This window comes from Pelobates fuscus, chromosome 3 (assembly GCF_036172605.1).
Source record: "Pelobates fuscus isolate aPelFus1 chromosome 3, aPelFus1.pri, whole genome shotgun sequence".
Lineage (NCBI taxonomy): Eukaryota > Metazoa > Chordata > Amphibia > Anura > Pelobatidae > Pelobates > Pelobates fuscus.
Window position 1 is genome coordinate 1,098,658 of NC_086319.1, and position 22,493 is coordinate 1,121,150.

The following is a 22,493-nucleotide window of genomic DNA, read 5'->3' on the forward strand; positions in this document are numbered from 1 at the left end:
TCATATTTTTTGTTTGTGTGGGGATGACTGAAAATACGAATGGGTACCATATGGCTGCATGTCACGCAGCCAAGACAGCGAACGGAGCCACGGTTTTGATGGCTCTTAGATGGTAGATAGCTTTTGCTGGGATTAGTGTGAACTAAAAGATCCTTAAGGTTCCGATTTCTCCTATAGCTTAGCATTGGTTGTTCTCTATACAATTTTGGTAACGTTCTATAAGGGCTGAATCAGCTATTCTATTTGTTTATTCATCATTCCTTCTTTATTCTTCAGCACTGATTAGGCCTTAGGCTCTAAGCCCTTCTAATCACTTTCGTATGCACGTTATATTGTTATACACGTTACTAAAACGCTGATCCTTTTTTAGTGAACTGAATAAAGCATTGAAGATTTTAATCTCCAACTGTGAGTGCAGCTACATTTATTGCTTTCTTATATATATTCTCCGGCTCTTGTATCTCCTCTCTCTGGGCATAGGGTTATGTTCCTTCTGCTTTCCGTTTAATTGCAGCTCTCCTAGAGTAGCGTTCTTGGGCGCATGATAGGTTAAGCCTCCTCACAAAATCAAGTTCACACTGACTAGAGAAGGTAATCGATTTAAAAAACAGGCTCTGAACAGGTGAAGTAAAACCTATTTTATTTATTTGTACTAAACTCCCTTATAAACTGCTGGAAAGCCTGACAGGGTACAGAGGACAGAGGACGTTATTACAGGGAAGTGCAAGCCCCAGTAATTTTTTTTCTTATATTAAAATTTTATAAAAAATGTTTGCAGTTTTTTCCCCAGTTTTAAATGTATTTGTTTATTTTTTTTCTGATATTAACAGAAATTGCAAATATTGCTGTAAAGAATAGCCTTGTATATACACAAGGATCAATACATTATATTTTTAACTTTTATTGGTTGGTTTTTATTTTTGAACAAAAAGTTTAATGTTTTTTGTAGGTGGTTGTGGTACGCAGCGCAGTGGTTCCCATATTTATTGACAGAGGGTATCCCTATTTTAGGGAAAGTGCATTCCCCTTTTTCTGTATTATGATCTAGCTTTTTCCCCATTGATATAGCGTTAAAATACTTGCAAGACATCTTCTAGAAGAGGAATCAGGATTTACAAAAATCGCTGACTGTGCCATTAACTGGTTCTAAGTTTGTGACTGTGATTATATGCTACTATTGGTCTATAGTCTTATGTACAGATCGTAAAAACCAAAGGAAAAAAAGTTACCTGCGCTCTCTCCTTAATCCCCATGTATATTGTATCACACAGCCTGGTTACAATGCTGCCGCCCATCCCATGTGTTCCCTATTAAGGGTTAATAAGTATATAGGGGTGTATAGAAAAAATACCCCTCTCTGTATCATTAGAGATATATTTGCTAGAAGCTCAAGGAAGCAAAGTGAAGGGTCAGTGTAGGACCTGCCTAGGGGGGTCTGCCTTGACGTTGGCAGGCGGGCATCCCTCCAATGGCCATTGGAGCAACTAAATAACCTTCATTTGTCTAAATATACATAGGGATTAAGGAGAGAGCGCAGGTAATTTTTTTTTCTCTTTGGTTTTTACTATATATTGGGGCTGATGTGTACTGTGGTCGTTGCTGCCGCCCAGGAGTGATGGGAGTGAGCGCAGGACTTTTCTTTTTGTATTATGTACAGATAGGTCTGCACTATTGTGTTTGTTTTCCCTATAGAGAATCATTCATACCGAGCCTTAGAGAAGTGATCTATTTCTCCACCTATTGCATATATTGCTGTTGTAGTATTTTGGTGTGTGTTAAGGAGATTTTACACGGGTGTTTAACAGCATCTAAGAGATTTACACTCAAACTGCGCACTCTGCATGTTATATTCATGGCCGGTTCCATTACACCAGGTACCCCAACCAGCCAAGTCCATATTCATGGCCGGTTCCATTACCACCAGGTACCCCAACCAGCCAAGTCCATATTCATGGGCAGTTCCATCACCACCAGGTACCCCAACCAGCCAAGTCCATATTCATGGGCAGTTCCATCACCACCAGGTACCCCAACCAGCCAAGTCCATATTCATGGCCGGTTCCATTACCACCAGGTACCCCAACCAGCCAAGTCCATATTCATGGGCAGTTCCATCACCACCAGGTACCCCAACCAGCCAAGTCCATATTCATGGGCAGTTCCATCACCACCAGGTACCCCAACCAGCCAAGTCCATATTCATGGCCGGTTCCATTACCACCAGGTACCCCAACCAGCCAAGTCCATATTCATGGCCGGTTCCATTACACCAGGTACCCCAACCAGCCAAGTCCATATTCATGGGCAGTTCCATCACCACCAGGTACCCCAACCAGCCAAGTCCATATTCATGGGCAGTTCCATCACCACCAGGTACCCCAACCAGCCAAGTCCATATTCATGGCCGGTTCCATTACCACCAGGTACCCCAACCAGCCAAGTCCATATTCATGGCCGGTTCCATTACCACCAGGTACCCCAACCAGCCAAGTCCATATTCATGGGCAGTTCCATCACCACCAGGTACCCCAACCAGCCAAGTCCATATTCATGGCCGGTTCCATTACACCAGGTACCCCAACCAGCCAAGTCCATATTCATGGCCGGTTCCATGAACCTCTACTACTTGGATCCAACGATCTCAAGTGTCTGATCCTCCCTGAGCCTGTGAGTCCGGAGAGGTACTATAACTACTCCAGAATTGTGAGTGATATTCCTACAAACATTTTTCTTGTTTGATTTACTATTTGCTGTATTGCACTAGTTTGTGTCTGTTCTGTAGATTATTTGATCTACTAAGGAGTGCAAATATATTTTTCATGTTTTGCACCTTATATCTATTACCTTATATCTATTACCATTTGGGTTCACAGTGTATGTTCTTACAAGTGTTTTTCACACACTTTGTTTAAAATCATATTGGTAAAATCTGTTATCTTTGCAGACACTTTAAAAGTTCTCTGCATACCCACATTTCGATTAGTTTCAGTTCCATTACCCCCAATCACCCCAGTCCATATTCATGGCCGGTTCCATTACCCCCAACCACCCCAGTCCATATTCATGGCCGGTTCCATTACCCCCAACCACCCCAGTCCATATTCATGGCCGGTTCCATTACCCCCAACCACCCCAGTCCATATTCATGGCCGGTTCCATTACCCCCAACCACCCCAGTCCATATTCATGGCCGGTTCCATTACCCCCAACCACCCCAGTCCATATTCATGGCCGGTTCCATTACCCCCAACCACCCCAGTCCATATTCATGGCCGGTTCCATTACCCCCAACCACCCCAGTCCATATTCATGGCCGGTTCCATTACCCCCAACCACCCCAGTCCATATTCATGGCCGGTTCCATTACCCCCAACCACCCCAGTCCATATTCATGGCCGGTTCCATTACCCCCAACCACCCCAGTCCATATTCATGGCCGGTTCCATTACCCCCAACCACCCCAGTCCATATTCATGGCCGGTTCCATTACCCCCAACCACCCCAGTCCATATTCATGGCCGGTTCCATTACCCCCAACCACCCCAGTCCATATTCATGGCCGGTTCCATTACCCCCAACCACCCCAGTCCATATTCATGGCCGGTTCCATTACCCCCAACCACCCCAGTCCATATTCATGGCCGGTTCCATTACCCCCAACCACCCCAGTCCATATTCATGGCCGGTTCCATTACCCCCAACCACCCCAGTCCATATTCATGGCCGGTTCCATTACCCCCAACCACCCCAGTCCATATTCATGGCCGGTTCCATTACCCCCAACCACCCCAGTCCATATTCATGGCCGGTTCCATTACCCCCAACCACCCCAGTCCATATTCATGGCCGGTTCCATTACCCCCAACCACCCCAGTCCATATTCATGGCCGGTTCCATTACCCCCAACCACCCCAGTCCATATTCATGGCCGGTTCCATTACCTACAACCACCCCAGTCCATATATTAATGGCCGGTTCCATTACCTACAACCACCCCAGTCCATATATTAATGGCCGGTTCCATTACCTACAACCACCCCAGTCCATATATTAATGGCCGGTTCCATTACCCCCAACCACCCCAGTCCATATTCATGGCCGGTTCCATTACCCCCAACCACCCCAGTCCATATTCATGGCCGGTTCCATTACCCCCAACCACCCCAGTCCATATTCATGGCCGGTTCCATTACCCCCAACCACCCCAGTCCATATTCATGGCCGGTTCCATTACCCCCAACCACCCCAGTCCATATTCATGGCCGGTTCCATTACCCCCAACCACCCCAGTCCATATTCATGGCCGGTTCCATTACCCCCAACCACCCCAGTCCATATTCATGGCCGGTTCCATTACCCCCAACCACCCCAGTCCATATTCATGGCCGGTTCCATTACCCCCAACCACCCCAGTCCATATTCATGGCCAGTTCCATTAACCCCAACCACCCCAGTCCATTTTCATGGCCGGTTCCATTACCTACAACCACTCCAGTCCATATTCATGGCCGGTTCCATTACCCCCAACCACCCCAGTCCATATTCATGGCCGGTTCCATTACCCCCAACCACCGCAGTCCATATTCATGGCCGGTTCCATTACCCCCAACCACCCCAGTCCATATTCATGGCCGGTTCCATTACCCCCAACCACCCCAGTCCATAATCATGGCCGGTTCCATTACCCCCAACCACCCCAGTCCATATTCATTGCCGGTTCCATTACTGCACCTGTCCCCTATTTCCCACAATTCATATTGACAGCCAGATCCAATCATCCCACTCATTCTCCCAATGTCATGGTCTCCGTTTACCCCAAGTCCCTCTATTTATTCCAAGCAATTTCCAATGCAAGCGCCCCTAATAAACTGATTATTACAGCACCTCTGGCACAGGGCAGATTCGAATGAAAGGGTTTTGCAAACTTATTTATTATTATCATTATTATTAAGATGGAAGACTGGATTTAAATATGGTAACTTGGGGGTCACCAAGCTAAAGGCATGTAAGAAATGGGGGTAAATGGTGTAAATGGCATGTTAGGTCCGGCACAATATTCTGGGCTTATTAAAATCAATCATTGAATGGTGAAGATATTACCTCGACGTGATACTGGGAGCGGTCCGATATGATGCTGGATGTATCGCGAGCATAGTTTCTCCTTTGTTCTGTAAAGAAAAAAAAAATAGACTTAAGTCAAACAAACAAGACTTAAAACAGAAGAAAAAGAAAACAACAGCCAAGACATCTGTGAAAATACTTTAACTCCATTCCACCATCTCACATATGGTTACAAAATAAATTCATTAATAAATCTGCATTGTATTCCAGAATCACAGCTATAAAAATGTCAGATTTATTTATTTATAACTATAAATGTAATTATTAATCTGCAGAGCATCAAATAAAAGTTGCAAAAAAAAAGTAAAGGAATCTTAAGTCCACCAATCAGCACTGAAGATGTTCACATGACCCTTTATAAACAGATCCAAGAACACAGTCTTTGGAATGAGACCATGTTCTGGAGAGTATTAGAAATGTCGCCGGAATCCCCATAGGAAAGCATTGAATAAAGCTTTTCTAAGGGGGAAATCCTAAAGCGCGCACAGCCATTGCCTCGCACACACATTAGGTCTCCTGCCTGCGGCGGGGGTTGAGCGTGGACGGAGCAGACCTCGACCCAGGTAAGTGATTATTAACCCCTTCTGCACCTCGGAGTGGGGGAGGCCAGTGTTTTCCTGGCACTACAGTTTCCCTTTAACCCCTTAAGGACACATGACGTGTCTGACATGTCATGATTCCCTTTTATTCCAGAAGTTTGGTCCTTAAGGGGTTAAAGAGGTGGGATAATACTTGCCTCCAGCCTTTAATACATTTTTTTTTTTTTATTTATTTAAGTCACAAAGAAAAAAAAGAAAAAAACTTAATTGATATTATATTTCTTTTGAAATGGTAAAATTAACGCCTCAGTGTAAACCTTCTGTTATAAATATCCAAAGCTTTGACATCCGAGATTTGTTTGACCAAAATAAGACATAACATGGTGCCTTAAGGGCCAAACTTCTGGACTAAAAGGGACTCATGACATGTCACACATGTCATGTGTCCTTAAGGGGTTGAAGATTCGTCATCTTCCCAAGACTGAAATAAAGAGAAGATGAATTAACATCATCCCCAGTGGCAGTGATCTCTTCAGATGGGAACTTTCATTGGTCTGCAAACCAAAGTAAGTCTTCCCACCAGATTGTTTAATAAAACACAAGTAGCCAAAATACCTGTGCACATTGATGGTCTTGTAAGCTTTGCCTTGCTAAAAACAGAAGTATATAAAGCTTATGATCATTGACGGAGACTTGAGCTTGCAAACCAAATGAGATCTTACATTGATAATTAAAATCCCCAGTTAAAACCATTTTGTCCAAGCGATCAATGTTGGTTGACTTTCTTGAATCAAAGGAAGAGATCGGTCTTGCGAATCTCTCAGAATGTCTTTCCAATTTGGGAATTCATTCTCATCTTGTGAAGATGTGGGAACCAAGGTTGTGTTGGTCGCATGGGTGTTATTAGTACAAGTGTTGCTTATTGGCATTGTACTTGTAAGGCCAGCCTTGCGATAAATAAATAAATCTAGACCCATTGCATCTAGGTCTAAGCGTCAACTGAAGAACTTCTGCAACTGGTGATTTAAAGAATCAAAGATCCATTTCAAAACGGTCTGCATAATTGGTTCAACATCTTAACATGCATGTGTATTTAGCAATCCTGTAGATGTCTCCAATTCTAGTCTGCTACTACATTCAACAGGCCTAGAATAAATGCCAAAAAGATGTACATTCGTAACATTGGGCTTTGACCTTCACCTGACTTTGTAACACAAAGGAACCTTCAGCAACTCTAGGCAATCTAAATGAAGATTTTATTTTTCAACCATGTTCCTCTTTTGAGATTTCTCCACAGTGCGTGCCTTGTGCAACTAAGCTTGCATTCAACTTCATAACTTCTGGATATTAAAGGAAAATGGCCCTCCAATTCCAAGAGTCAACTTGTTTCAACATCTCAATTAATTCTATGGGCAGGGATATTTTGTCTGAGTAAGAATGGCCTCTTTGTAGATGTTTGCCCTTTGAATACCTCGAAAATGTACCACTGCTTTAAATAACCAGCTAAATTGAAGCAGACATGAGATTCACAACACTAAAATTCTCAATACTATAAGTAACCTGATAGATTTTCAAATTATTTTTTACTTCTTTGTCAAACTATACATTTGTGTTAATAAGTCCAATAAATTCCACCCTTCAGGTTGGTATTGTCATCTATTTCTTTCAATGATGCACAGACCCAGAAAACTGATCTTGGCGTATTGGGATTGTTTTGTATTTGTCCTTCAAGTCTATTTTTGCCAAACAGTATTTTCCTTGTAACAGACTCTTCAAACAATCGAGCACCTCAATTTTTAAGTGCTTGTAATAAATCTACTGGTATTTATGCTGGACTTAGAACATTTTTAGACTCGTTCGCCTCTTTCTGAATCAGGAGCTTTTCCCCTTTCAAGAAATTTAAAAGGATCTGAACATTTTCCTTGAGCTGGTGATGCGTAAACATCTGTGAGATAACCGGACCCCAAACACAATAAATAAATAAATGTTACTGCCAACCAACTTCAAAGGAAAAGAAAATGGGGGAAAAAAATAGTACTTCCATGAGTAACATCTTGACTTACTTTGAAGTATTTGTCCCCTGGACCTCAGAGAAAAAGGCAGTATACTGTTGACAGGATCATCCACAGACATTTGTGGTAACAGAAGGTCTGGGCTTAGGAGAAAGGCCCTTTATCTTGCAGAAGACTGTAGATGTAGATGAATGCTGCTTATACCTGCCCTCTGAAAGATGCCAGACATGCCCTCTACACAGAGTTGGTTTGAAAGGATAGAAGAGATCAAGGCAGCATAGGACACCATAGCCTCCCTGGGAAGAGCTGGCCACAAACACCCAACATTGGTATCCATGGGATGAATATAAGAATTTGCAATAAAGGAAGTATAAACATTAGATATATTGTAAAGCGCTACGGAATCTGTTGGCGCTATATAAGTGGCGCTGATAATAAGAATAACTCGTTACAGGAAGTGTGCAAGTCACATGCAGGGAGGTGTGACTAGGGTGCAGAAATAAAGTGATTTAATTCATAAATAGAGAATTGCGCAGTGAAACTGCAGGGACATGATCAATACACAAACTGCTTCATTAAGCTAAAGTTGTTTTGGTGACTATAGTGTCCCTTTAAATTTACAAAATAATATTAACAGAGTATTTAACCAGTAAAGGTACATTCAGATATTCTCTGGTTTCCACGTACGTCCTGGATTTTACTATGGTACACATCGGAAGGATGAAGGGCTGAGTCAACACTGCTAGAAATTGAACTTGTGACTCCCAAGGGTTGAACGGATTCTACAGATGATGCTCATGTTATATGTTAGATTTTATCTGCAATATCATTTATGGTTATCGTGGCTTACTCTGTACTGGAGCAAGTCATTAATAATATATTGAAAAAAAAAAATGCTAAAAATTGAAAATCTTTGATCACAGCATGAAGACAAACTCGTCTAATGCTTCCCATTGATAAACACTGGATTCAACTTTTCTCAGTGAAAAACATTGGTTCGGTTAAGTGTGGCTGTGGCGGAACCAACCTCGCCACTGGCCACTGGAGGAGCCTGGTTGCCCACCTCTTGCCGCTGGACTATGGCCCTGCATTAAAAACCTTTTATTTTTCCTATGTGAGCAGTGTTACCCCAGATAGCTAAGCCATGGAGCCCATTCGTATACCAAAAGACTATAGGAAAGACTTTGGCTCCGTGACGATTGACCTGTATGTATATGATCTGAGCGCCATTCGGTAATAATGTGCGCTTAGATCTAAGCTATCTGGGGATATGTTGAATGTATATGTTTTATACAGTAATTGTAACACTGTAATTTTAAGTATTTTTGCCAACATGTGGCTAATGGAGTTTTGCCTCTGTCCTTGGAGATAACTGGATTACTTCCCAATTATCTCCAGGACAGAGGAGGGATTGCAATGCATTGTGGGATTTGTTTAAATGTGTAAGCTTGTGATTGGTCCTTTTACCCTTTGTGTCCCAGTTTCCCATCTGGTCCCCTAGGGGAGTGTCCAGCAGGTGGGAGACCTGCATAAAAGCCGGGCAGGTAGCCCCAGTAAATCAGTTCTGCTTGATCCTCAAACAAAGTGTCGTCTCGTTCTTGGGGGGAATTGGATTGTATGCGGTTACAGTGCGACTGCCAGGAGTGTAAGCTGTTGGTATGGTCTTTCCTGTTCGGCTGTTTAACAGCATGCGTGTGTTTCCTGTTCGTGAGTTGGAGGATTCGTATGGTTCCAGTTCGGGAGTTGGAGAATTTGTGTGTTTGCAGTTCGGGAGATTGGTGATTGCAGTAGCTGCCTGTGCATCTGAAAGGGGAATATCGCCTAAACGGTTGTTAACCCCCTTTTATGCCTGGGGGTGCCGTTACAGTGGCTATTCTGGCACATGAACCATAGGGCCAGAGTGCTTCTCTCTGACAAACATCAGATTGGTGGAGTGTGGCTATTCAGGCACCATAGTGCCACAGTGCTTCTCTCTGACAAACATCAGATTGGTGGAGTGTGGCTATTCAGGCACCATAGGGCCACAGTGCTTCTCTATGAGAAACATCGGATTGGTGGAGAGGGAGATTCAGGCCCCATAGGGCCACAGTGCTTCTCTCTGACAAACATCAGATTGGTGGAGTGTGGCTATTCAGGCACCATAGGGCCACAGTGCTTCTCTCTGACAAACATCAGATTGGTGGAGTGTGGCTATTCAGGCACCATAGGGCCACAGTGCTTCTCTATGAGAAACATTGGATTGGTGGAGAGGGAGATTCAGGCACCATAGGGCCACAGTGCTTCTCTGACAAACATCGGATTGGTGGAGTGTGGCTATTCAGGCAGAAATAGGGCCACAGTGCTTCTCTATGAGAAACATTGTATTGGACCAGAGATATGGTGGAAGGGTCAGGCTGCAGCGAGGAGCCAGTCTTGGCGCTGGAATAAATAGGAGGTTTACTACTTTTTAAAGCTTTTTTATTTTCTCATTCTTACTTGCAGGAGTTAATGCAGAATTCATTTTTCAACCTTTCAAGCTAGGACTGAGAGACTGGGGTTTACACAGACACGAAAACACAGCAACTCCATGCAAATACACTACACATAATGAGCACACACAACGCAAGCATTGCATTCTACCTTTCTTTTTGTGTTTGGATGAAGATCGAAAGAAAAATATCCCGTCTCCTCCTATCAGAAGGTAGAAAAGCACAGGATCTTAATTCAGGAGTAACGCAAACAGACACGTCTTACCACAAACTAGCTGCCACACTTTGTGGACACTAGTGGAACTGACCCACTGCAGTTAAAAAGGGGAATCAATCCTACACCCTGGCACAGGTCCCCGATTTTAAGGGTTCGAATGAGTCATTTACCTGGAAGCCAAATTGTTTGCACTCTATGTCAGATTATGAATAGATAAAAACCTTGCACCCCCACAACTTAGTAGGAATTTGGTGACTGACCCACTTAAACCCCACGGAGCATCATAACTCTGGGCAACCAGTAAAGCTTATTAGCTGCGTTCTCCGGCATTCTGTGAAAGGCGGTCAGATAAAAAGCAAGGCTTCACATTTACTGGCAGGACCTATATTATTCGTACACCAGTAATAGGCTGTGCGCACTGCAGTGGGATAGTTCAACTCTCAGTGCCGCACATCATTCTAATTCTAGGACACCAGGGAGAGGATCCCAGCTGCAAGCCACTGGCCACCAGGGAGAGGATTCCAGCTGCAAGCCACTGGCCACCAGGAAGAGGATCCCAGCTGCAAGCCACTGGCCACCAGGAAGAGGATCCCAGCTGCAAGCCACTGGCCACCGGGAAGAGGATCCCAGCTGCAAGCCACTGGCCACCGGGAAGAGGATCCCAGCTGCAAGCCACTGGCCACCGGGAAGAGGATCCCAGCTGCAAGCCACTGGCCACCAGGAAGAGGATACCAGCTGCAAGCCACTGGCCACCAGGAAGAGGATCCCAGCTGCAAGCCACTGGCCACCAGGAAGAGGATCCACTCTAGCCCTTCCATAAAAAGGAAGGGAGTCTGAGTGGATATCTTAATAAATAAACAACAAATCCAAAATCGTGTATGTCTAGGAATGGTTGTGTGTGTGTGTGTGTATGAATGTGTCTGTGTGCATATATAATCATGAGGAAAGTTAAACCGGGCACATATATATAGTCTTTATTAAACCTGTCTGAGCCATAACATTCTATGGTTTTCCAATAAAATCTACCTAAACGCCATCTATATGTGCCCGGTCCAACTTATTGATAAGCTGGGAACGGTCCACCCTTGTAAGGAGGCACTAAGGATAGAAATTTTAGTTGAGTGCCACAACATGCGGCATACTGAATGTGATTGTGTGTCCATGTCTGTGATTGTCTGCAAAACGGTGTGTCCACATAAGGGAGTTATCTATTAAACAACTGAAAGATCAGAATACACAGGGTTTTCTTAATTTTGATTTTTCAGCTGTTTAGTAGATAACTCTAGATTGGTACCTGTATGTAGAATTTCAAAAATTAAGGAGCAGTTTAGCAGATAGCTCCCTTATGTAGTGTCCTTAAATATGGCAAACCCACATCAGGATAGTAAATCAGGAATGTATCTAAAAAAAATCTCCTTAATAGAGATAATTAACAATAACCAGTTAAGCAAAATAGACTGAGATCCATAAGAAACCTTTATCGAAAAGGGTGATTTACACCACGATCATAGTACTTTAGATCTCAAAGTGAACCGTTTATATCGTTTCACAACTGGGACTAAATACCATCATATTGGCTTACTTTTTTCTCACAATTAGAACCCATGTATTGATTTATGTCTGCCCGATATTTAGGGTAACTTCACTATATTTACCCTCATTTTTGTTCAGAAAAGATTCTTATTGATATCCCAGTGACAAGCCCAGAATTCTGGCATCAATTTATACCGTTATGATGTCTGTGTTCCCATAACGATCAAATGATCCTCTCTCTTAGAACGAATATACTATTTAATAATCCCCACTGAGGGACGTTTGGACACTTGCTCCATTTAGGGATTGAGATAATGTCTCTGATATGGGACTTCAACTCAGCCTTTTGGCACTTCATTAGTTAATTCTTTTCCCTCATTAGATACACGTCGCTCTTCTCAAGTGACACGCCCATGTAGGGATACCATTGGTCATTACTGTTGATGTCATAGACCCAAGGGGCGTGCCATATTGGGTTTAAAAAGCAGCGTGGGAATCCGACAGTCAGCTCTTGACAAAGATGCATTAGGTCGCCGAAAGGCCCATTAGGTTGCCGAAAGGTGCGTCGGCCCAGTTCTCCAGTTACTGCAGATTCTTTTCACTTAGGCGAACTGCTTTTTACTCTAGTCTCTCCTCATTTCAAGGAGGGGCCCACTGGGAGGTTTACCTTTTTGAATATTTACTATAGCCTTCATTGGTAACTTTGAGTCAGAATAGGGCTACCTAATCCCCTTTAGAGAATAACATCAAGGATTTCTTCCTCGCTAAGGTGTCTGACTAATTTAACGTGGAACAGGGATGTCCCTGCACACTTTGATAGGTCTTCTATTGCTACTACGGATGCAGCATTTAGTGTTTAAGACCAGAGTGTTGGAAGGGATTTCTACTTGGGCTACTCAAACGGTCATCCCAGGACCCGGATATCGTTAGTCAGGATCGCTGATGCACTAAGTAAACCTTATTTTCTCCCCTCTTAGCAAGCCAGACTTATAGCTTGCCTTTCACCAATGTATTAAAGGACCACTATAGGCACCCAGACCACTTCAGCTTAATGAGGTGGTCTGGGTGCAAGGTCCCTCTAGGATTAACCCTTTTTTTTTATAAACATAGCAGTTTCAGAGAAACTGCTATGTTTATAAATGGGTTAATCCAGCCTCTAAATCCTCTAGTGGCTGTCTCACTGACAGCCGCTAGAGGCGCTTGCGTGATTCTCACTGTGAAAATCACAGTGAGAGCACGCAAGCGTCCATAGGAAAGCATTCTAAATGTTTTCCTAGGAGATCAGCTGAATGCGCGCGCAGGGAGGATCGGAGGCGGAGAGGAGGAGGAGAGCTCCCCGCCCGGCGCTGGAATAAAGGTAAGTTAACCCTTTACTCTCCATCCAGCCCGGCGGGAGGGGGTCCCTGAGGGTGTTTCCCTGGCACTATAGTGGTCCTTTAAGTTTAGTTTATCACTGTATTGGGATGAGTGCATCGAATTGCTAGTTTTCCCGTTTGTTGCAGATTCAATCTGGGTTTTGCTGCCATCATTCCCAAATATCCCTTTATTCTTACTGTCATCATCCTTCTTTTCTATTTATGTACTCGTTGGTTAACCCCCAGGTATACAGATATCAACATTTATAAATGTGACCAGGAACACCCTTTTTCCATAGGTACTTCGAACCTTCCAATAAGGGGGATTTCTATTGCTTTCATTTGGATAATATCCAAGAGTTTACCTATTTGACAGTATCCCGTACGTGGCAGACACAGATCGAACAGTTGTTGCAATTGAAAAAGATACTTTACAACATTGTATTGAGTATATTAATCTCTGCCTGTACCCAACTATCATGGATACTTATCCAAGCAGTTAGTCCTATTTTAATCACAACCTTTTGGGGGTTTTTCCTCTCTTTATACTTTATTCACACTATATTACTCTTTTTGGGGTTTTTCCTCTCTTTATACTTTATTCACACTATATTACTCTTTTTGTGGTTTTTTCCTCTCTTTATACTTTATTCACACTATATTACTCTTTTGGGGTTTTTTCCTCTCTTTATACTTTATTCACACTATATTACTCTTTTTGGGGTTTTTTCCTCTCTTTATACTTTATTCACACTATATTACTCTTTTTGGATTTTTCCTCTCTTTATACTTTATTCACACTATATTACTCTTTTTGTGGGTTTTTTCCTCTCTTTATACTTTATTCACACTATATTACTCTTTTGAGGTTTTTTCCTCTCTTTATACTTTATTCACACTATATTACTCTTATTGGGTTTTTTCCTCTCTTTATACTTTATTCACACTATATTACTCTTTTGAGGTTTTTTCCTCTCTTTATACTTTATTCACACTATATTACTCTTTTTTGGGTTTTTTCCTCTCTTTATACTTTATTCACACTATATTACTCTTTTTTGGGTTTTTTCCTCTCTTTATACTTTATTCACACTATATTACTCTTTTTTGGGTTTTTTCCTCTCTTTATACTTTATTCACACTATATTACTCTTTTTTGGGTTTTTTCCTCTCTTTATACTTTATTCACACTATATTACTCTTTTTGGGGTTTTTTCCTCTCTTTATACTTTATTCACACTATATTACTCTTTTTGGGGTTTTTTCCTCTCTTTATACTTTATTCACACTATATTACTCTTTTTGGGGTTTGTTCTATCATTAGGGATTTAATAAAATTATAGTTATTTTTCTTTTGCTCTGGAGAATAGGCATTACTAGCCAATCACTGATAGGCTTTAATTGGGTTAGCTTGTTTAGGGGAGGTGGATAAAGTGAATTCTGTGCAAATTTGGTGTCAGACACCAGCACACTCAGAATGCTGGCACCACACCACGACAAAACACCTCTTGCCCCAGTGGAAATTATTAGTGCACCCCCATTATATTGTTCCTAGAGTCGACCCTATCCCCATGTCATGATGCAGCTGGATTGAAGGGGAGTTTACATTTAGTTTTACTTTCCAAAGGGGAGACCCAGAGTGTAACCGTTCACAGAACACTAAATATACAAATTCATAACATTGTTAGATTGCTCCTGTATCGTACTGGACTCTGTTCAGTAAAATGAAATAAGAGAAATACATTTAGGCTTGAAGAAAGGAGATTTCATCTAAGGCAAAGGAAAGGGTTTTTTTACAGTAAGAGCAATAAGAATATGGAATTCTCTGCCTGAAGAGGTGGTTTTATCAGAGTCTATACAGATGTTTAAACTGCAATTGGATAAATGCTTCCAAAAACATAACATACAGGGATATAATTTCTAATTAGTTGGGTAATAGCTGCTTGATCCAAGGAGACGTCTGTCTGCTATTTTGGGGTCAAGAAGGAATTTCTTTTCCTAGTTTGTTGCAAAATTGGAAGTGCTTCAGACTAGGTTTTTTGCCTTCTTTTGGATTAACAGCAACAACATATGTGAGGAAGGCTGAACTTGATGGACGCAAGTCTCTTTTCAGCTATGTAACTTTATTACATACTAAAAGCTGGTAAAACCTATTCTACAGAAGACAAACGCAACGTGCACGTTTTGGGATATCAAAATGATAAAAAAAATTCTCTTTTTTACTCACCATAAAGACTTTTTGCACTGCTTTTACCAGTCCTTTCTTGGTCGGATTTTACTGAAGGCGAGTAATCGTATGTGCTGTGAGAATTAATAAAAAGCATTATATATATATTTATATCTTTCAAACGGCAACAAAAGATAGCAAAGTAAGAAAGCACAATCTGCTGACAATGACGGCTCATTAATCGTTCTGGGAGAGACTGTAGTGAAATTGACAGCGTGGTAGTAAAATATTTTCATTTCCCAGCCAAGAGACAGTTTCTAACCAAAGAAATCCTAACTGCGACTTTTAATACTTAAATACATTTTATTAATGTAACCTGATGTAGTGATACATTTGCCATGTCCAAAACAAAATGTCCAATACCCAGCCAATCCAGGCAGGCTCTATCATCCACCTGCCTGTCCACATGCAGCTCTATCATCCACCTGCCTGTCCACATGCAGCTCTATCATCCACCTGCCTGTCCACATGCAGCTCTATCATCCACCTGCCTGTCCACATGCAGCTCTATCATCCACCTGCCTGTCCACATGCGGCTCTATCATCCACCTGCCTGTCCACATGCGGCTCTATCATCCACCTGCCTGTCCACATGCGGCTCTATCATCCACCTGCCTGTCCACATGCGGCTCTATCATCCACCTGCCTGTCCACATGCGGCTCTATCATCCACCTGCCTGTCCACATGCGGCTCTATCATCCACCTGCCTGTCCACATGCGGCTCTATCATCCACCTGCCTGTCCACATGCGGCTCTATCATCCACCTGCCTGTCCACATGCGGCTCTATCATCCACCTGCCTGTCCACATGCGGCTCTATCATCCACCTGCCTGTCCACATGCGGCTCTATCATCCACCTGCCTGTCCACATGCGGCTCTATCATCCACCTGCCTGTCCACATGCGGCTCTATCATCCACCTGCCTGTCCACATGCGGCTCTATCATCCACCTGCCTGTCCACATGCGGCTCTATCATCCACCTGCCTGTCCACATGCGGCTCTATCATCCACCTGCCTGTCCACATGCGGCTCTATCATCCACCTGCCTGTCCACATGCGGCTCTATCATCCACCTGCCTGTCCACATGCGGCTCTATCATCCACCTGCCTGTCCACATGCGGCTCTATCATCCACCTGCCTGTCCACATGCGGCTCTATCATCCACCTGCCTGTCCACATGCGGCTCTATCATCCACCTGCCTGTCCACATGCGGCTCTATCATCCACCTGCCTGTCCACATGCGGCTCTATCATCCACCTGCCTGTCCACATGCGGCTCTATCATCCACCTGCCTGTCCACATGCGGCTCTATCATCCACCTGCCTGTCCACATGCGGCTCTATCATCCACCTGCCTGTCCACATGCGGCTCTATCATCCACCTGCCTGTCCACATGCGGCTCTATCATCCACCTGCCTGTCCACATGCGGCTCTATCATCCACCTGCCTGTCCACATGCGGCTCTATCATCCACCTGCCTGTCCACATGCGGCTCTATCATCCACCTGCCTGTCCACATGCGGCTCTATCATCCACCTGCCTGTCCACATGCGGCTCTATCATCCACCTGCCTGTCCACATGCGGCTCTATCATCCACCTGCCTGTCCACATGCGGCTCTATCATCCACCTGCCTGTCCACATGCGGCTCTATCATCCACCTGCCTGTCCACATGCGGCTCTATCATCCACCTGCCTGTCCACATGCGGCTCTATCATCCACCTGCCTGTCCACATGCGGCTCTATCATCCACCTGCCTGTCCACATGAGGCTCTATCATCCACCTGCCTGTCCACATGAGGCTCTATCATCCACCTGCCTGTCCACATGCAGCTCTATCATCCACCTACCTGTCCACATGCAGCTCTATCATCCACCTACCTGTCCACATGCAGCTCTATCATCCACCTACCTGTCCACATGCAGCTCTATCATCCACCTATCTGTCCACATGCAGCTCTATCATCCACCTATGCAGCTCTATCATTGGTTCTTGTAATTTCCCTATGCCACCCGTGTGCTTGTTTAGCCCAATTGACACCTTGTAACGATTTCCACTTCAGTGTTCCAATTGTTCGTCTGGGTGGCCACAGTTTGTATGAACGACCATAAGGTGACGGCCATCTTGTTCCCGCCAAAGCCGGTAGCGGTGTTTGGGTGTCGAGCTCATGGAACTAAAATTTGACACTCAAACTACCGAGCAGCACTGGACTTCCATAAATGCCTGCGCTTGTTTCTATAAAACCTGGAGGGGCACTATTTGGTAGATTTGTTTGCATGGATGAGGTGAGCAAGCTACACACTGCAATTATGAATTATGTTTGGTATTTTATTCGTTTTTATGTTACATAAATTGACCGACCGCTAGCACAGATTCCATGTAACTATTTTGGGCTTAAGTCACATGGACCTTCTATGGATATCCCAAACCCCTGAACCGATCTGGGTGATTTTTGGACATGTTGGTCACCCAGATCAAGCCCATCAGGGTATGTAACTTTTGTGAGGTTTCCATGGTTATTATGGGTACTTTCGGGGTACTGTTGAAATGTGTGGGGTTTTTTTTTTGCCTGGAGATAATTGGATTAGGAACTATGCCAACTTAATTATCTCCCAGGCACAGGGGAGGGATTGTCTCATTTTGTATTGGAGGGTCCTGGACCTGAGTGCCAATGTAATCCCATGTATGCTTGTACTGTAGTCTACTCTCAGGTCCAGGGTGTAGTGCCCCTTGCATGGGGATTGTCATAAAAGGCAGTGTGTGGCTCCATTAAAACCAGTTGTCCCACAGCATAGAGCCTCGTCTCATGTTTGTGGGAGAAAGCTATAACAGCTGTCTCGCTTCTGCTTGGAGTGCTTAATCACTAGCTCTTGTAAGAGCTGTTCCTGCTCTGCCTTACAGCATCACTCCCACTAGGGGGAAAAGAACATCTCTGGCGGCAGAACCCCTCTTCCTATTGGAGTGGCTGCCACACGGCCCCTCTCCCCAATCGCAGCTGGAAGTACCAGGAGTGGGGACAGTCTGTCCTACTCCCCAGCGGCAGCACGCCTTACAGGGAGATGAGACAACTGGTCTCTCTTCCCAGCGGCAGCAAGAGATACCGGGAGAGGAGAAAGCTGGTCCCTTTCCCCCCCCCCAACTACAGTGGAAGCTCATGGGAGTGGGAACAGCCGGTCCCACTCCCCAGCGGCAGTGCCTGTTATCCAGAGACAGGACACTTGGAGCAGATAGGGCAGATGGGACAGATCTCTGCACCAGATAGGGCAGATGAGACCGATGTCTCTGCAAACACAGTCAGATGTTAAGTCTAACACATGCCTTCTAGATTTTCTTCTGACTATAACCAATGCATCCCGTCCTACAAAAACGTTAAAAAAAAAAAAAAAAAATGTGTCTCCTGGAAGCCACACCATTCTCGATTATATAATTCTTATGCATGCCAATGCTGTTGTGGCAAGGCAAACTTGTACTGTTATATTAGCACAAAAAATAAAGACCACTCTTGTAGATCTAAAAACCAAGAATAAAAAATATATAGGGTAATAACGTAGCAACTAAATATGTTAAGAACTGGTAAAAGCTGGCTCATGACCATGTGAGTTTAACCATTTGCAGTTCTTAACATATTTAGTTGCTACGTTATTACCCTATATATTTTTTATTCTTGTTTTTAGATCTACCAGAGTGGTGTTTATTCCATGTACAATAAGGGTAAAGTTTTATAGAGTGCTCTCACCATTCACAATTTTTGTAATACTGTATTACGGTAATTAATTTTATGTGAATAAGTGACTCACATTGGTGATTGGAGCACCTAAGTTTTAAACCTTTTAACCTTAATTCTTTTTCTATTGACAAAAAATTAAGAATTTATAAAAGGCTTGGTTCTCGTTAAGTTCCCGAAGGGCTTAGGGAAATTACAACTGCACAAACCAGGGACCACCTGTGTGCTTGTTAAGCCCAATTGACACCATGTAACGATTTCCACCTCAGTTCATATGAACGACCACGAGGTGGCAGCCATCTTGTTCCTGCGAACGCAGGCAGCGGTGTTTGGGTGTCAAGCTCATGGAACTAAAAATCAGACATTGAAACTCCCAAACACCGCTGGACTTCCATAATCGCCTGCGTTCGTTTCTATACAACCTGGAGGTGCACTATTTGGTGGATTCATTTGCATGGATAAGGTGAACAAGTTGGCCAACTGCTATCCCTGATTTCATGGAACTATTTGGGGCTTAAGCCACATGGGCGGTCGTTCAAAAACAGGACTTCCATGGAAAACACCACCCCTGAACCGATCTGGGTGATTTTTGGATATGTTGGTCACCCAGATCGGGGCTATCAGGGGATGTGACTTTTGTGGGGGTTTCATGTATTTTATGTGTATTTTAGGGTGTTTTATAAATGGTTATATTTTTTGATAAGAAGGGACGGCAAGACCCCAGCCAAGCTGTGGCGGCTAAGTAGAGCTACAGTGCTTATTGTTTCTGGTGCGGTGCTTATGGTACTCGGCGACTACTAGGAAGCACGATTAGCAGAGGTACCCAGTCGGGGTGCCAGGCGGTCCACCACTTATCCACCTATCTGTCCACATGCAGCTATATCATCCACCTATCTGTCCACGTAGATATATTCTAAACCTGTCTATATAGCTATATTATACACCTTTCTGTCCATGTAGGTTATACACCAGACCATCCACGTGTAGCTAATGTTTCCTGTATAGCTCCTGGACTAAAGCTCTCAACTCCTTCTCCACATCTACTGACAGCATAGTATCCAGTCCCTTCCCCAAACTCCTCACCCATAGCAATCTCCTGCTGCACCGATCGCCCACCTCCTTCCCCAAACCCCGCTGCAGCAAACGCCCACCTCCTTCCCCAAACCGCCCTGCACCGATCACTCACCTCCTTCCCCAAATTTCCCCATCCCCCCGCAGCGATCACCCAACTCCTGCCCCAAATCTGCCAGGAGCAATAGCCCACCTTCTTCTCCATACCTGCCAGGAGCGATCGCCCACCTCTTTCCCCAAACCCCACCCCGATCGCCCACCTTCTTCCCCATACCTGCCAGCAGCGATCGCCCACCTCTTTCCCCAAACCCCACCCCGATCGCCCACCTTCTTCCCCAAACCTGCCAGAAGCGATTGCCCAGCTGCTGAAGCGGAACTCCCTGTACCCCGGCCGGTTACTGCCAAGGACCACTTTCTAGTTGGGAAGACCTCTGCCCCAGTCATCGTGATTTGACTGTGGTCCTTCTGGAGCTGTTCCACCCGACCAGGCTACAGCTCTCCTTCCAGGCAGGTGTCACCCACTCTACCTATTCCCCTGCAGCCCTTCTTCCAAACCAGATATGCACCTCTGCCTGCAATGTGATTTCTATTGCCTTTACAGCTTTCAGGCCTAGCTCTCTTGATTTATCCCAGAGCTAGTGGGATCATGCAGCCAGCCACCAGGTACCACAACTCTGCGGATGGGATCCCTAAAAATCTCACAGGACACCGATCCAAATAGAACATACAAAACAATGTTTTTTCTTGGGATTGACCCAAATGCTCCTTACATGTAAATTATGGTGACAATTCAATAAAAATACAAATCAAAACATATCAGAGAACAAACAGATAATTCTAATAACACAATAAAATATCTACAAAGCGGTGGGGAAATCAAAAACCAACACAAAATACCTCTCCTGCTTGCAGAAAATGCATTATGCAAATTAACTAGCCTTGCTATTCAGATAGTGCATATTGCTGTTGCTACCAACAGAGGGCGCATTACAGACTCCATAGCCAAATCCACTAGTTGGTAACAAGCATGAACAGGACGTGAGAGCACACAAAACGATTAAAGGAGCACTATAGTGCCTGGAAAACAAACTAGTTAGGTCCCCCACCCTCAGTGAGACAGCCACTAGAGGCTGGATTCATCCTCAGTGAAACAAAGCCGTTTCTGTGAAACTATGTTTTCAGCTGCAGGGTTAAAACTAGAGGGACCTGGAACAGAGACCACTTCATTGAGCTGAAGTGGTCTGGGTGCCTATAGTGGTCCTTTAACAATATACAAACACATTATAAACACCGTGCACCTATAATGGGTACAGGGTGACTTAGACATAGGAACCTTTGTAAAGTGTCCTTACGCTCTCAGTGATGGTGACTACCGTCACACCGAGCAGCAGCGATCTCCCACCTCCTTCCCCAAATCTGCCAGCTGTGACCACCCACCTTCTCCAAACCTGCCAGCTGTGATCACCCACCTCCTTCCCCAAACCTGCCAGCTGCGATCACCCACCTCCTTCCCCAAACCTGCCAGCTGCGATCACCCACCTCCTTCCCCAAACCTGCCAGCTGCGATCACCCACCTCCTTCCCCAAACCTGCCAGCTGCGATCACCCACCTCCTTCCCCAAACCTGCCAGCTGCGATCACCCACCTCCTTCCCCAAACCTGCCAGCTGCGATCACCCACCTCCTTCCCCAAACCTGCCAGCTGCGATCACCCACCTCCTTCCCCAAACCTGCCAGCTGCGATCACCCACCTCCTTCCCCAAACCTGCCAGCTGCGATCACCCACCTCCTTCCCCAAACCTGCCAGCTGCGATCACCCACCTCCTTCCCCAAACCTGCCAGCTGCGATCACCCACCTCCTTCCCCAAACCTGCCAGCTGCGATCACCCACCTCCTTCACCAAACCTGCCAGCTGTGATCACCCACCTATTTCCCAAACCTGCCAGCTGTGATCACCCACCTCCTTCCCCAATCCCCACCGGAGCACTCAGTCTGTATTGTAAATCAATAAACTACAAAGGTTTAGTGAAAAAGGAAAAGTAGTAGAAGATATAGAAATGAAAATAAAGAGTATTAAAAATAACTTACGATGATTGTGGAGAATTACTTCGAAACCCGCCTTGGCTGTAGTTTGAGAAATAGCCATTCATTCTTGATTCCGTTATAATTGTGAAAACTACTAAAGAAAGAAAAAATAACCCAATGGATGACAGCAAAATAAC

General features: G+C 44.4%; 1 protein-coding gene across 4 annotated transcripts in view; it reads right to left on the bottom strand.

Annotated features, from left to right (window-relative positions):
* EPS8 (EGFR pathway substrate 8, signaling adaptor) overlaps positions 1-22,493 on the bottom strand; it is a 168,620-nt gene that overhangs the window by 129,637 nt on the left and 16,490 nt on the right. For 3 of the 4 annotated variants that reach the window (XM_063446601.1, XM_063446599.1, XM_063446600.1), the window contains exons 3-6: positions 22,360-22,450; positions 15,473-15,546; positions 10,292-10,342; positions 5,101-5,168 (exon numbers count right to left, since the gene is read on the bottom strand). In XM_063446601.1, coding sequence (XP_063302671.1) covers positions 5,101-5,168; positions 10,292-10,342; positions 15,473-15,546; positions 22,360-22,421 — 255 coding nt within the window. In that variant the 5' untranslated portion in view covers positions 22,422-22,450. The remainder of the gene's footprint in view (positions 1-5,100; positions 5,169-10,291; positions 10,343-15,472; positions 15,547-22,359; positions 22,451-22,493) is intronic. The other variant, XM_063446602.1, reaches the window with a different exon arrangement.